The 16,614-nt window shown below is 48.0% G+C and overlaps 3 protein-coding genes across 3 annotated transcripts; 2 read left to right on the top strand and 1 right to left on the bottom strand.

Moving 5' to 3' along the window:
* Nucleotides 1–5,872: 5,872 nt before the first annotated feature.
* CCR75_008359 (uncharacterized protein) lies at nucleotides 5,873–6,100 on the top strand (the record flags this gene model as incomplete). The annotated part of the gene is made up of 1 exon (XM_067966411.1): nucleotides 5,873–6,100. One exon carries the CDS (start codon nucleotides 5,873–5,875, stop codon nucleotides 6,098–6,100), a length of 228 nt encoding a protein of 75 aa, XP_067820853.1.
* A 2,619-nt stretch (nucleotides 6,101–8,719) lies between these two features.
* CCR75_009138 (uncharacterized protein) lies at nucleotides 8,720–9,001 on the top strand (the record flags this gene model as incomplete). Its single annotated transcript, XM_067967183.1, has 1 exon — nucleotides 8,720–9,001. The coding sequence occupies one exon, from the start codon at nucleotides 8,720–8,722 to the stop codon at nucleotides 8,999–9,001; it is 282 nt and encodes a 93-aa protein (XP_067823808.1).
* Nucleotides 9,002–14,836: 5,835 nt separating this feature from the next.
* Nucleotides 14,837–15,111, bottom strand: CCR75_009137 (uncharacterized protein; the record flags this gene model as incomplete). The annotated part of the gene is made up of 1 exon (XM_067967182.1): nucleotides 14,837–15,111. The coding sequence occupies one exon, from the start codon at nucleotides 15,109–15,111 to the stop codon at nucleotides 14,932–14,934; it is 180 nt and encodes a 59-aa protein (XP_067823810.1). The 3' UTR covers nucleotides 14,837–14,931.
* Between the last annotated feature and the right edge of the window lie 1,503 nt (nucleotides 15,112–16,614).

Here is a 16,614-nt window from a genome sequence, read left to right as displayed (position 1 = left end):
ATAATTAAGGTCTCCATCCTCTTCTACCTAGTAAAGAGCCCAATTAAACGCGGCAACAACTTCGTAGTAACTCCATGTAGTACAGAAATTGCTTTTTTGGGTAGGGTAGCAGAACTTAATAGTACTTTGCCACCCACTCTAAAGCGTTCAATATTTTTGCGACCATTTCGGTCCGCATATTTTTTTGTTTGTCCGGTGCGTTTGCATTTGCGACACGGACTTTACGTGTGATGGCTAGTCGCTCATCCACCAAGCGTTGAACCTTACTCACGCTTTTAGCATCAAACTTGTGTATGATACCGCCAACAGGTCGGTCATAAGGCGTAGTTTTATTGACTACTGCCAATTTGACAGGGTCACTAGGGCAAGTATCTGTCTTTGAGATGATACCTTCATGGTCATCGTCATATGGACGAAACTATGTACTTCTTTCGCACCGAGCATAGTTAAGGCCTTCCCACTAAGACTCGGGCTGCGCACAAACGAGACTGGCATCCGAGAACGGCGTAGTCTATGTATAAGAAATAGTGTGTCACCAGTACTAGCGTGGACTGTTATTTATTGCGAACTCCACAAAAAACAATTGCTTGCTTCATTTTATTGAAGTTGTCATAGCTCGTAAGATATTCGCCACGACCCGATTGGCACGTTTTGTTTGGCCTTCGGTCTGGGGATGATCTGCGGTCGACATGTGGGGCTTGCTACTTAGCAGTTCGAACACATTTCGCCATCCCGTGTCGTCGGTATACACGATCCAGGAACAAGAGAGCTGCCTCCTTGCCTGTGATCGATGTCTTACATGGTGCTAAATGCACAATTTTGCTCAGTCTGTCTAGAAAGACGACGAGCCCGTCCGACCCTTATGATCGGGCAACATGCGAAACATGAAGTTTAGACTTACTGACTTCCAACAGTTGGTTGGAATCGGTAGCGGCTTCAGTGGCGCACTGCTGGACGATGCAGGCTATATGTGCTGACACTGCTCGCATAAGCGAATATAGATGGCCACCCATCTACATAGGTGTCGCCACCAAAATTCCTCTGACACTCGTAAGAATGCCTTTTCACGGCCCACATGCCCTTTTGATGGCGCATCATGAGACTCGTGAAGGACTATCAGCTTAATACCTGTGTCATCAGGCACAAAGATTCTCAAGGGATCACAAGGATACAGCTGATGCCACAACAGGCCATCACTGTAGCTAAAATAGCTTTCAGGTGCAACGGAAGGGTCACATTTCGTCCTTTCGTCCACCAAAGTGATCCAACAGCAGGCGATAATGGTCGTCCTGACTGTAGCTCTCTTCTATTTCAAAGGCCAATGAGCTTGTCACGTGGTATGCCTTCATGGCTGCCAATCTTGACGGCTGAATTTGTGCTTTCGCACTAGACACACTTTCCTGGTGTCTTACCTCGAAGTCTTGTCTGCGCGATAAAGCGTCAGCCAAGATATTCGACTTACCCGGCTTGTATTCAACTTTGAAATTAAATTTAGAGAAGAATGATAGCCATCTGTCATTCTAGGCAAGAGGTGCGGTGAGTTTATTGCGGTCCGCAGTGATGCGTGATCCCTATAAACCACATATAGTTCGGTGCCCAATAGGTGCACACGAAACTGAAACATGAGTATACTTTATTGAAAATAGCTCTTTGCATGCACAGGGTAATTCAGTTCCGCGGCTTTTTAGAAGCCGGGACTGGTAAGAGATGACACGGGCAACGCCGTCGTCATCCTTCTGCATTTGCACGCCGCCGATTGCAAATTACTTGCATCGCAGACGACGCCAAAGGGCTTATCCGCGTCAGGCAATGCCAAGATCGGTGCCTCCACAAGAGACTGCTTCACTGATGTGAACCCATCTTATTGTTCTTTTAGCCAAACCCATTCTGTGTCCGTTTCTTAGGAGATCAAAAAATGTTTTAGTTTGCTCAGCGTTATTCTTGCTACACGTATGCAAGTAATTAGCGAGTCCCATAAATTGGCGCAAATCCTTCGCATGCCGTGGGACTGGCCATTCCATTAACAATTTTACCTTGTCTGGGTCTGCTCGTACGCCATGTGTACCTACGATTCAACCTAGCACAGGTATCTCAGGGACCCTTATGACGCACTTTTGGAAGTTGGCGCACAATTGGGCGTCCTTCAAAGTCTGCAATACAGCGTCGAAATGGATTTTGTGCGACTCAATTCCTCTTAGCCCGTCTTCAGCCTATTATGCACGAATACATTGTCGAAGTAATGGGGCGCGTAGGCACGGTGCTGACGCATCACGTGAGCCACCACCCAGTTGAATGTCGCTGGTGCGCTTTTCAAACCTTGGGGCATCACAAGCCACTCCCAAAGCATACCGCTTAGAGTGCTTACTTTCTTTTTGGCTACATCGGACTCTCTCACGAGTACGTGATAGTAGCCATCCTTCAAATCCAACGCGGAAAAGATAGTTGAATTTCCCATGGAGTTCAACAAGACATCTTTCCGCGGGATTGGCGTTTGCGCCGGTATAGTCGCCGTGCTCAGCTTATTGTAAGCATGAACCACGCGCCATCCACCTGTGGCTTTACGCATACAAAAGGTCTGGCTGCAGTGAGGCGATTTCTCTCACGCACATGTCCCGCCTTAGCTCGCTTGTTAAAAAACTCATTGATATAATCGGCTTGTTCTTTCGGCAACGGCCATTGCCTGGTCACACAATACTTGCTGCCAAATTCGACGTCTTTCTCGTACCCTATGCCGCTATCTGCTGGTAGGCGGCTCGGAACTTCTTCTGGGAACACATCGCAATGTTTCTACAGAACCTCAAAGAACGGACTATCTCTCAGTGCATCCCAGCCTTGAGCAGTGAACCATTTCTTTTTGTCCGTTTCTGGGACGCTCTCGTCCATTGTGGACGACGAGCAACAGTCCACCAAGTTCTCTTTTGGAGCTTGTGTGACTATTTCGTGGATCTTTGCTTCCGTAAATTCAACAAGGAATATATCCTCCAACATCTCCGGGGGATTTACTATCTCCTTGGCAGATTTAAAGACTTGCCGGAGCACCTCAACTGAGGTTGCCTTCGCATTTTCGTCTTTGACGCCTCGAATACCTCGATCGAAGGCCTGTCTTCTTCATTAGAGACTGATCCAAAGGTCACTCGTTTAGACGTGCCTTAGATCGTCCTAATCTGTCGGGTAATCGTTCTTCGAGTCACCACGACCTTTTGCTGGGAAGCGGGTGCCGTTGCACTCCTGGCTGACGCACTTCTTCCAGCCGCACCAGGCTCTAGGCACTGTGCCGGTTTATTCGATGCATGACTTTAGTCACCTCGCCGTCTACTGCCACAGGCTCTCGGCTCTGTGCAGAACATTCGGACACATGACTACTTGTCATCGTCCTTTTCGGCTACCCCAGTCTCCATGAGCTGGGTAGGAATTGGTGACGTTCGACATCCCGTCAACGCACCCTCAACTGTGTTCGGCATGACATCAGTTGCATACGCCTCTCCCTGGAGCACAACCTTTCCGGCGTCCTGCGTAAAGTTCGCAACTGTTCGTGTACGCCAGTCAATCCATGGTTGGTGTTCTGCCAACCATGGCATGCATAGGATGAGGTCTAACGGACTATCCATTCCTAGCGCTGCGAATTTCTTATTACAAGAAAATTCATTAAAGCTGAAGGCGAGTTCCACCTGAACTCCCTCAGACTAAACGAGCGCGCCGTTCGCTAAACAAACAGTCGCCTCTTCTCGCTTGCCATCCTGGCAAAGCGACATAATATCGCCGGTCTCTATTTTAGAGCCTCAGTTTAAGAAAATTTTGTGATGGACCCGAATCCACTAGAAGGGTCAACAACTGGTCATAGCCTCGTACTTGAGCGCTATAGACAAGCGTGGTTGAGGTCCGAAATCTCAAAACCTCTGGGACTATGCTACCCATTTGTTCGACAGCTCTTAACTAAAGGGTAGCTTCAGAGTCCGCGTCAGTAGGGCATCCCGCCTTTACTGCGCACCAGCATTTCCTGACCCCTTAGTGGTCGATATAGAACGCATGCGTCCCGCACGCTGGTTCTTGCCATCGCCATTTCGGAAGGGAGTCCTCTTGCTGGGCATCTTCGCCCCAGCAGGGACCCTGGCATAGCAGCGAGCCATCATATGGCCGCGCTTGCCGCATTTAAAACAGACAACGTCTGCATTGCCCAACTCCATGGGAGTGGCATCTGGCCTCTTGGGCGACGGCTTATACCAAGCTGTCGCCGAGGCACTGTTGTAGGATTGCTCCTCAACTAAGAAAATTTGGATTGCCTATTTCATTGTCGACGGCACCTTTCTGAAAAGCGCCTGTCGCGATGGGCCATGCCGTAGTCCGTTCATAAACGTGGACACCTTTATGTGCTCCGGAATCGGATCTACGGTGATGGATGCCGACAGCGAGCGTATCTCTTGCACATACTCTTGCAGAGATCGCTTCGCCTGTCGCGGCTCAAAGAAGCGCGCCTGAAGATACACTTCGTTGTTCGGCGGCTGGTACATGGCGCGAATCTTATCCTTAAAGATCGCCAATGAGGGGAATGCTTTTCTGTCCGCCATAAGTGCCAAGTATGCCTACTCTGAGGCCTTACCGTGCAGATGCGACATAGCGTACGACACCATCCGGCTGTCGTCCTCGATGAGCTGGGCGACACCACACTGCTCCACGGCTAAAAGCCAGTGGACAATCGTGTGCGCCGCAGTTCCATCGAACTTGGGCGGGTCCATCCGAATGGGCCTCGGTTGATGCGGCCGGGCAGAGAGCATCTCAACAGTCCTGTTGAGAGCCTCGCTCCGAGCCTGCTCATGCCTCAGCTCATCCTGAGTCTGAGTGACGGACTCCGCCGCAGCATGGCTCTGTGCCTCGGACGCGGCCCTCCGCTGTCCGAACACAAATGCCTTTAACTGCTCCAACTGAGCAACATTTTGCTGAAGAGGACTGCCCAAGAGCCTGGCCAGGGCTTGGTCATCAAATCTTTGCCACCTTCTGATGATGATTGGAGAGGTGTAAAATATGATCCCAAACGAAATTAAGGCTCATCCTCACTGACACGCTCAAAGATACGAATTGTGGGAAGGACTACTAGTACTACCAAGTGTTAGCGAACACTTCTATAGCAGCCTCGCTCGTCTTAAGCACACACCTTCAAACACAGAGAGGAAGCGGTTTGACCGTCTTCTCTCTCACGTGCAATAAGGTTGTTAGTGGGCGTCTAAGCGACCTCACCCAACGAACTAGGTACCTTGGTACAAATGTCGTTACGGAAGAGGTTACGCGGCTTCACGTGCGCACTTAACCGATATAAAAATAAAATCTTGTAAATGTACTAAATCGACTCATTTGTATTTGATCAAATTAAATATAAAACTTCCTAACCAATCAGTGGATGCCATCTCTGTAAATGTGCACCGGATCGTGGATGACGCTAGCCGTCATCCCTTTCAATGTGAATGCACCTTTGTGCATCATATACACAAGGGTGGATCACTATGTGCAACACGCCCAAGCGGCAGATCTAAGTACTTCACATGAAGTAATTTGCACCACACCCAAGTGGCAGGTCTTAGTACTTCACATGAAGTAATTGACCATCCCGTTAAGTACACAAAGTGTACCTAATGGATGTGTGTAATGTAGGGCAACTTTAGCCCGGCACTGTACAAGCAGACCAGTTTCGGGCGGTCTGAGAAACTGCGTGACCTAAATCTTCTATGACACATTCCAAAGAGAGAAAACCAACGATGTGTTTTTTTCACGAGGGCAAATATATAAGCGTTTAGTTGAAGTGCCAGGGGGTCAGTCCCCAAAGTTAGGCGCAGAGATTAGCCGATCAAAGCGGAGTATAAAAAGGACGGGCATAAGGGCAATGGAGACGAGATCGGAGAAGAATAACGCGATACTTAACAGGGAGCAGAGGACGGCCACGGACGAGATGGTAGACGTATTAGAGTCGGAAGTACCATCCTCCAAACCCCCGCTCATGGAAGAGGGTAAAGACGGGGAAAAGAAGCCCACCGGTGAAAACAATGAACGACGAACGCTAGTCGGGTGGAGGTGGAGCCAGAACACGGAACGAGTACACCGGAGGCAGTAGATCTGACGTCTGAGCAACGACAAACGTCTGAGAGCCCCCCAATGGGAGGAGCAACAGGTCAACTGAGAGTGCAGAAACCTTTACGCGCAACAGCGGAACAGATGTTCACAGCAATGGTAAAAGACATGGTACAAGTGCCAGGCATCGGCCAGGTGGAAGCATGGCGCACAACGCTAAGAGAACTATTTGCAGGGGCCTATGAAGCGGTACCCATGCAACGGGAGGTCCTATCAGCCGAGAGATAACGATTCTCCAAACTCAATGGGGTGGAAGTAGCTAGTCTGTTAAGCCTCTTCAAGCAAGTGTTCGTCAAGAAAGCAAGAACCTTTTCAGAATGGGTAAAGCTTGCGACAACGATCACCAAGGAACTACTGATCACAAAATAATCTTTCAAGGAGATCGTTCGCAAGCTATCGAGTCAGTACAAATGAGCGCACACCCAGTCCTGAATCAGTGGACCAAGGTGGTAAAGAAGGGTGTCGGAGCTCCACCGGTGCCATTTATTGGAGCTATCAAGCCGATGTCCGAGGACTACATGTTTAATCCAGCCAAGTTCACTAGCGAGGAGATCGTTCGTCGTAAGGATTTATTTGCAACGTCCAAGTCATTAATCAGTCGTTAATAAGAGCGTAACGGGACGGATGATGAATGTGCAGTGTTAGCAGGCATTGTGGAAGGCAATGTAGCATGCAGGCATCTTTCGGACTTCGTACGACAAGCGCTTAAAGCGCAACCGCTTGCGTTTTACGGTGCCATCCAGGTTCAAGTCGAAGGCGAACTAATTTTGCAATTGGACGGAAGCCGGAGTATCAAGATCAGCAGACAGGGCTCACGGTGGCAATCCTAGAATTGGTGCATGCTACGCAATGCTGGGGCAGACCAAGACGATAAGCTATGACCAGGTTACTAAGTCCACCCATATCTACTTCTTCACCCGTGATCACCCGTGATATACCGCAACGGCATCAAAGTGTCCAAGTCATGTACAGAGAACGCATCTACAGGCTTCAAATGCGCTCCAAATCGAGAAGGAAACGATCCGGCGAAGGTAACACCAAGGAAACGGAAGCGGCTATGCTAGACGTACGGAGTACACAGTGCAGTTACACAACCTCACGCGGCTCACGGACATTGGACGAATCACAGCGTATCTTAAAGATAAGATATCGGTGGAGTATGATATGGAAGATCTGGATACCAAAACCCCGCATTCACGCACATCAATAGCGTGGCAGATTACCTTTAAGCTAGCGAGATGCACAACTTTTTTCGGATAGGATAGTCAGAATAATATGGTTTGGAACGACTGTCGTGGCCAACAACCCAATGTAGGGTATCGGATTAAATGTTGCCATTGTTGGAACCTGGGTCACACGATGGCACGATGTAGCTTTAGCGACAGTCTGCTCCGGGGTCCGGGGCTATCGTAGCTACTGAAAATAAAATCCAAGAGCTGGAAGACATGGCTAGGCCGTTTTCAAGTCTTACGGAAATTTGTAGCACGGCCACGAAGCGTATTGAGCTGCGATTGGAGGCAGCGACAGCGACAAAAGCCGTAGAGACCAGAAAGGAGAAATTGTTTCAGGTGGGGCAGAACAGCAGCGAATAATAAAAGTCCAAGGGGGGCACCTTAAGAGGAGCAAGACACGAAATTCGCGCATGTGTAACCAGAACCCGAGCCCTCAGAGAAACAACCCTGGATCAAGGTTAGTTTAGGAGGTGGTCTGTTGTTATGGGCTCGTGAGCTCTCGCTACAAGAAAAGAGAAAAGCTAGCTCATGAGCGTATCAGGTTCTTGATTACGAACCGAGTGAACCCGATACGCAGCGGACGAGCGGCAAGAGAATCAGTCGGATTTTTTTAGAGGTAGTTGACTTACAGGTGGATGAGTCGATAGCGACTACAGAAAACCGTAAGGTCGCTGAGGAACCAGATGATAAGAAACGACGGGGTATTGGACTCGCTCCGGGCAAAGCGGTCTAGACAACAAGTCCCGTTCTGCTCACGCACAAAGCGTAAAGAACGACGCATGTTCCGAAAACTATTGCAAACTTTTGGTCGCAGTGGTAGCGCCCAGCTACCACTGGGAGTGCATTTAGCCCAAAAGCCACGGTCTCATCCAAGACGTTAAACATCAGTTAGGCATCCGAGAGGTAAACAACACGGCCACTAGAAACGGCATGGTGATGGTGTCAGCCCAGGCAGCAGTAAAAGCAACTCTAGCAGGACCCGAAAAAACGCTGGAAAACATGACCGCAAGTCTGAAAAGAGGAATCAAATTTGCGGGACTACTCCATCTGGAAGACCAATTAGCCCACGAACAACGCGTTAACGCCTTAGCAAACACTCGCCGCGGGTGGGCCAATATGTAGCGTACCGAATCTGCCAATCATATGAAGTTGTTTTTGGAAGATTACGCCACTGACAGAGCCGTCATCATCAGTGATGATACTGGGGGGGGGGTACGATGAGTATGGCAGTCAATAACCTTCTGCAGACAGTATACGTCTTGCACTTGGCGGATGTACAGAAGCAGGAGTGGGCATGCAGAAAATTCAAACCATCGGCCATTACACGTTATCGTAAGGTAATCGAACCAGCAAAAAAAAACATCTCGGTAATGGATCTTATCGATGATAAAATGGTTGAAAGAACTGAGCACCCCGCGCAACTTCCACTTCTAGTTCAATATTGGGGCATGCACTACTCAGCTTTCATCTACACAGGACGAGTGGACACGCTGCCAGTCTTAGAGGTGGCGGATGAAGACATGCCCAGCAACGATACCGAGGGAGAGTTTCCGGTCGGAACAGTCACCAACGCCACCGGGGCACCTGCAACGAATCCAGCCAGCCCAAATTTTCGGGACTCTCAGGAGGATGCAAAAATGGACGAACAGTGAGATCCATTCACATGGAGCGGAAAGTCGATGAATTGTGGGCCAGACTACAGGGAGGCTCTACGCTTCATGACCTACAACAAGGTGTCCTTACCACTCTTACAAATGTGGCAGCAACAGATAGAGGACATTGATCAGGGCGTCAGTCACCGAGTCTAGTCAAGAGGAGGTGCAGGCGTCTCAGAGCAGTGCAACGTTAGAGGTCAGTAGCTATAGCCCCATCTAACCATCGCCAGCTGAGTATACAGCGGGGTCAGATCGCCCCCAACCAGACGCGCAGGAGTACCAGTTCCAGTCACTACAGTGGTAGCTCTTCTCATTACGCCACCAGTAGAAAACAAGACAAGCATCTTCAGAGTGAAGAAGCGCAGTTACATTCAGACGCCAGATGAAACAACCGGGACGGTACTCAGAAATATCCATATCGCGGTGATCCTAAAAAAGGTTAAGCAATCAGATACTCAAACAACTAACCTACGAGGGCGAGGACGAGGACAGGGATCGCTCTCAATGGAAAGGTGCCTCGGTGGTGCTGGATGCTAACTAGCCTTACGCTCAGCAACTACTTTTTCCGACAACTATCAGCTCTACTGCCGAATGGCAGCAGGTTGCCCGAAAGGTGTCGGACCACCTATTATGGCAAATGAAGCATTTTGTCTTCCTGGGCCAGCTCTTCTTGATTTTGGACGGGAAAGTGCTCGTTCAGTGGACGACAACATGAGGGAATGTAAGGTCGACGGCCTTTGTAGGCCAAACTCGCGAATTGTGGATAAATTCGCATTAGAGTGGATTGAACACTGGATAGACAACTCCCGCCATTGAAGTCAACAAACGAGCCTCATTCCTCTCGGGGACAACGCGGGCGACTGGCAAAAGCTCCGAGAAATAGGATACGCTTGAGATGACATACTAAAGTTTTATGACCCAAAACGACGGAATAGGATGAGCCAGCACCTCGTTTGTGCCATGTTCTTCGATCACGACGTGCGCTATAAGCAAGCGTACTACAACCAGTCAACTCTCGCATATTTACCATCTCGTAAGTATTTTTCTTCGCCTCAGAACTGCAACAGTCTGAGGAGAAGAATCTCCTCCCGTATTATGGGCAGCCAGGAACTGTCCTTAAAGTGTCACAATTGTAGCGCCAACTTATTATGAGCGCAGGTGGCTACGGACGTCACAGAATCCTGGATATTACTGCGGATTCACAGACTCTTCATTGCGCCAAGATGCAGCCAGTTGACACAAGAATCGTGAACTTGAACGTATTAGGCTTCAGCAAGAAAAAAGACTTGGGTGGCTATCGGCATGTAACAGGACAACGGTCCTAGAAAGGCACCTGGCATGGTGCCTCCAAGAAATTCATGTAGATATAGAAGACGGGGCGGAGGAATTACGAACATTGTGGCAGAAGCTGTGGGGACTAAGGCTGCAAGACCGACAATCGCTCTTATCGTTCTGGAGTACAGGGTCATCCAATTCAGCAGGGGTAACAATCCTCTTGACACCCTCAGCAGCGCAGACGACTGTGTGGAATAAGAATCAGTGGAATACACGACAGTTAGGAGCCACCATCAATGGGACGCAGGTGCTCAGCGTCGATGCCATCAACCAGCGCGGAAACTGAAAAGCTTTATTCTCCACCCTCTAACAGTGGGAGTTTGATTGGTGGATCACGATCCTTCTTGGAGACTTCAACAGTGGGCAGAGTCCTCAATTAGATCGACTAGGGTAACGTACAGCCAGTCGGCCAGATAACCCAGCTTTAATATGCCTGCTTCTCTCTTTCAAAATCTGACTAACGCTCGACTTCGGCGGGAACACGGGATCGATAAAGAGGTAGATGAAGTGGCAGACCATTTCACATACTGGACTGCCGAGCAAGACAGCCGTATTGATCGGTTCTATGTACCTACTGAATGGTTACCGCGGGTGATCTGGGTAACAGCACGGAACCCACCACAATACTCTGATCAACAGGAAGTCGTCCTCCACTTAAGAGACCTGTTGACGAAGGAACCTCCGAGACACCAAGCCCGCCATACATACCCAATACGTTCCAATAAACCCGAGCGAGTACTTTACCAAATGCTGGTGGATATGGGCAATATGGGTATTCGCCGCGAAATCACGACAAGGAACTGGGACACCGACAACATCGAATGCGCAAATTTGCATAGAGGCAGTGAATCGGCGCGAAAAGCAACTTCGTAAGCGTTACTAAGCCACTGTTACTCGAAGAAATCAACGTCTCCTAATGAGAAGAGACGACAATGGATTACCGCTAATATGGAAGCGATTCGAGAAGGACACATGGCCAGAGTGAGCGATTGAATGCATCAAATCACTGAGCGGCCGATGGACTTACAAAAAAGTTTCAAACTGGGAGAACTTCCAGAGCCACCAAAATATCGGCACAGCTTGGAGATCAGCTTGTATTGACGAGAATAAGTCAGTGGAACTCAGCCGATGCACTATACTATTAGATATCCGGAAAGCCTACGATATTCTGGACAGGGAGTTCTTTTACGCAGCCCTACGCCGATTTGTTTTTTCCGAGCGATTCGTTGCCCTTATACGTCAAATGCACACTGTCACCAAGGCATGTTTCTTGTGTACGGCTGCTGTCCGAGGCGATCCCCGTTCGGTACGGCATTCGACATGGATGCCCTCTCGCGCCATTGTTTTTTTTCTCATTGTTGTTGAACCTCTGGGACTGGCTTTAAAACAACACCCCACTATGACGGAACTACCCACTATGAGGCCTTACCGCGCAGATGCGACATGACGTACGACGCCATCCGGCTGTCGTCCTCGATGGAACAGCGGCGCACCAGATTGTTCACTGGCTTTTAGCCGTGGAGCAGTGCGGTGTCTCTGAACTTAGGGGTAGCTTCCGAGTCCGCGTCAGTAGAGCATCCCGCCCCCACTACGCTCCTACATTTCCGACCCCTTAGTGGTCGATGCAAAACTCATGCGTCTCGCACGCATGTTCTTGCCATCGCCCTTTGGGAAGAACGTCCTCTTGCTGGGCGTCTTCGCTTTAGCAGGGACCCTGGCATAGCAGCGAGCCATCATATGGCCGCGCTTGCCGCATTTAAAACAGACCACGTCTGCATTGCCCAACTCCATAGGAGTGGCATCTGTCCTCTCGGCCGACGGCTTATACCAAGCTGTCGCCGAGGCACTGTTGTAGGATTGCTCCTCAACTAAGGCAATTTGGATTGCCTCTTCCATCGTCGACGGCACCTTTCTGAAAAGGGCCTGTCGCGATGGGCCATGCCGTAGTCCGTTCATAAACGTGGGCACCTTAATGTGCTCCGGAATCGGACCTACGGTTATGGATGCGGACAGCGAGCGCATCTCTTGCACATACTCTTGCAGAGATCGCTTCGCCTGTCGCGCCCCAAAGAAGCGCGCCTGAAGCAACACTTCGTTGTTCGGCGGCTGGTACATGGCGCGAATCTTATCCTTAAAGATCGCCCATGAGGGGAACGCTTTTCTGTCCGCCATAAGCGCCGAGTAAGCCCACTCTGAGGCCTTACCGCGCAGATGCGACATAGCGTACGACACCATCCGGCTGTCGTCCTCGATGAGCTGGGCGACACCACATTGCTCCACGGCTAAAAGCCAGTGGACAATCGTGTGCGCCGCAGTTCCATCGAACTTGGGCGGGTCCATCCGAATGGGCCTCGGCTGATGCGGCCGGGCAGAGAGCATCTCAACAGTCCTGTTGAGAGCCTCGCTCCGAGCCTGCTCATGCCTCAGCTCATCCTGAGTCTGAGTGACGGACTCCGCCGCAGCATGGCTCTGTGCCTCGGATGCGGCCCTCCGCTGTCCGAGCACGAATGCCTCAAACTGCTCCAACTGAGCAATATGTTGCATATGAGGACTTCTCAAGAGTCTGGCCAGGGCTTGTTCTCCAAGTCCCTGCGCCATGTGCCCTGCCACCTCCCGATGATATTCGGAGAGGTGGAGTAAATGAGCCCAATCAATATTGAGGCTTATCTTCGCGTACACATGCAGAGATGCGGGTCGCGGGAAAGATTTCAAGGGCTACCAAGTGTAGGCGGGCACGTCGTAATGCGACCACGCTCTAATTTGACACACACCCAAGCACCGCGAGGTAATTGTGGTGGGCGCGTTAGCGACCTCACCCAACGCACTATGTACTTAAGTTAGGCGTCGTCATGGGAGCGGTAATGCGGCTCTTCGTGCGCACTTACCAAGTAGGTAGTAATTTTCAGACTGATTTATATTTAATTGCATTTAGTATAAATACCTTTTTTTATTTATTAAAATGTCATCTCTATAGATAACACTTAATATGTATTGCGAGCGTATCTTTCTAAATACCTCGCGTAACGGATGACGCTAGGCGTAATCCCTCCTAATGTGAATGCACCCATGTGCATCACATCCACAAGGGTTGGTCACAAATGTGCGCCACACCCGGGTGTTGGGTCTAATTATTATTATTTAGTAATTGACCATCCCTTAAGTACACCAAGTGTACTTTACGGGGACTGTGTAACAGAAGGGCAACTTTAGCCCGTTACACTAGACATCATCCCTCCAAATGTGAATGCACTTATGTGCATCACATACACAAGGGTTGGTCACAAATGTGAACCACACCCGAGTGGTGGGTCTAATTACTTATTTAAGTAATTTACCGTCCCCTGAAGTTCACCAAGCGAATTCAACGGGGAGTGTGTAACATTAGGGCAACTTTAGCCCGTCACAGATCGCATCTTTCTGGAGTCAACTTGATCCGGTAGGGATCAAGCAAGCGCAAAATAATCTTTCGAAGGCAAAAATGCAATACGCAGCGTACCTTCGCGGCAGTAAAGACTCAAATATTCTTAAAACTGCTGCTTGTCGACGCCATGAACACTAGCAGCTCTCAACCACTTTATATAGTTTTAATAATATAAATGCCTCTAATATGAATGGCACGACTTACTAGTTCGACAAAGAATTGTTAATGGAGTGGCGTAAAGCAGGCTGGCAGGCTGCTACGACGCAATGTTTTGTTTTGGTCTATTCGAATTTTCTGCTGCATCTGGCTCCGTGATTACTCTTTCATAATGCACCCCAATAAAGTGATTACGCTGGAGAGTCTTATCCACATTCCGCAAAAAATGTTATATATTCGACTCAAGCTGTACCGTTCAGGTTGTCCTTGAATATTCTATAAGAATGTTATACGTGCTAAGGCGTTAATTTTAACATAATATAGGTAACAGTAAAAGTTTTTACCAACAGAGTTGAACTTGGCCTTCTAGTAAAGTTGTGATGCTTTATTGCAAATCATCTGGCTTACTCCTAGCTTCTCAGACCTATACTTTCCTTGGTCGCTTACATTTCAACCGTTGCTGAGGTAGATAAGCTTGCCCTTCTTTTTAATTATATCATGTTAGCTATGTTGGCGCAAAAGTTTGATCAATATTTTAACGTGAAATCATTTAACACATCTGAAACAACAAAATGCCTTATAAATCCTTTCCTCTTCACAAATTACAATGGACAATCCGGTTTTACAGCCCAGACTGAGCTCTACGTGGCGTGTTAGAATTACGGCCTTCATCGGCGCGATAAATTCTAGCGAGATTTTTTGCTGCATTCAAGGGTACAGCGGTCTTTCTTATATTCGTTCTGGAAAGGTCAAAGGACGTACTCGTAAAATATTGCAACTTTACAGCGGAAATTTTTTTCCAGACTCTATCCAACACACTCAGATAGAGGTGACTACTGGTCCAACCGATAAAATCAAAATGAAAAGTGAAGGACTTGATTGTTGAGATGCGAATTAAAAATAGGAATACGCACACTGCGAAGAGGTCTCAAAGTGGTCAATTCGTCCTTAAAGCTAAATAACTTTGATGCTACTTGTTCGTATGTGGGACGATTCTGTACCACGCCGCCGTTGACTAGTTGTCGCGATTTACCGTTTGTCGGCGAGAATTACCCGCGTTCGTAGATATCTTGGTTGGTTTGCTTAGCCTGCCGTAGTCAATTCCACTAGGTCGGCCACCTGAACTCTCTCTCAAAGCTTCCATGCCAGTAGCAAGAGCTGCGATGGTTAACATAACAAAGGAAAGCGAACGCATCTTTCTCGAGTCAATTGGGTCCCGTAGAGATAAAGGTAGAATGGTTTATGATCCGTTATAGATCACGTACACATTAAACTTTGTAACGACAGAGTTTAACTTGGCCTTTTAGTAAAGTCGTGATCGCAGGTCATGCTTTATTGCAAATCATCTGGCTTACTCTTAGCTTCTCAGACTCGAAAAGACCTATACTCTCCTCGACCAATTTTTACTGTGACCCTATAGTACATAGCGTAATGTATGCAACCTATTTTTAATGCTACTCGTCAGTCAGTGTGACGAATCGGTACCACCCCGCCGTCGGCTAGTTGGCACGAATTATGGTCGGTCGGCGAATTGGCCCGCGTTCGTAGAACCCCTTGGTTGGTTTGCTTATCCTTTTGCTGATTTCAACCTCCACGCGACTTGTTAAAATCACCCTCACCCCATTCTCGATTTAAATAAATTCCAAAATGCCCACAGAAATTAAAATTGACCCGGGTGAACAAATGGAACAATTCAGCAAGCAAAGGAATTTAAAAAGTGACAATATAGTTATGAATACAAGCCGAGGTACAAATTTTATTTTAGATGGAATGGTAAAATTAACAAATTGTATAAATCAGAGGTGAAAATGCATTGTAAAGGAATATGACGGATGTGAGTAAAATAACTGGAAGAATGGCTTTCTAAATGGTGTGTATCAAACACTAATCGTAGGCGGGCACTGTAACGGGGCACTACGACTTGTACTGCTTCTGTATAAGTCCACTTCGCACTGCTTCAGTTGCGAGTGGTGCCTTACGTTATTTCACGTGCACTGTAACGGGGTGTATCGTTACATGAAATTAACACTTAAAGGTTGTTAATGAATCTATTATGTAAAAGGTAGATAATATTTAGAGGATATTTCTTTATATAGTAATATTCAGGATTCTTATTCATAAATAGGTATAGGCCATTATATCTATTTATTCCGCAGACTAATCAGCTGTAGTAGTAATCAAAGAGAGTTACAAATAAGATAGATAAAATAATTCATTTACATGTTAAGTATTAGGTTAAAGTTGAGTTAGCATTTACAAAGATAGATTATGACACACTTAACTATATTTAATACAATTTTCATTTTACCCCCTAAGTCTACTTGTCTTAAGAGAAGTCTTCCTCTGCACATACAGTGTACGTCAACTAACGTAAGGCACCACTCACAACTGAAGCAGTGTGAAGTGGACTTGTACTGAAACAGTACAAGTCGTAGTGCCCCGTCACACCTGGTCGCACTTTGTAGTCCGTCCAAGGACCACATTTCCCACATCTAACATGGACATGTTAGATGATAGTGGAAATACGCATCACGTTTCCTCTGAAGCTACTCCTTTCTAAGTGATACAGAGAGGAGTGCGGTTGAACGAATGAGTTCGACCGTAGGAAACGATGCAATCCTGGCATCACTGTCCAACTAAGACAGAGATGCCCTCCATTCAACTATCGCCAAGTTCATACAACATGAAGTTGACGAGA

The sequence above is a fragment of the Bremia lactucae genome, linkage group LG11 (genome assembly GCF_004359215.1).
Source record: "Bremia lactucae strain SF5 linkage group LG11, whole genome shotgun sequence".
Classification (NCBI taxonomy): domain Eukaryota; phylum Oomycota; class Peronosporomycetes; order Peronosporales; family Peronosporaceae; genus Bremia; species Bremia lactucae.
This window is presented reverse-complemented; position numbering and strand designations above follow the sequence as displayed.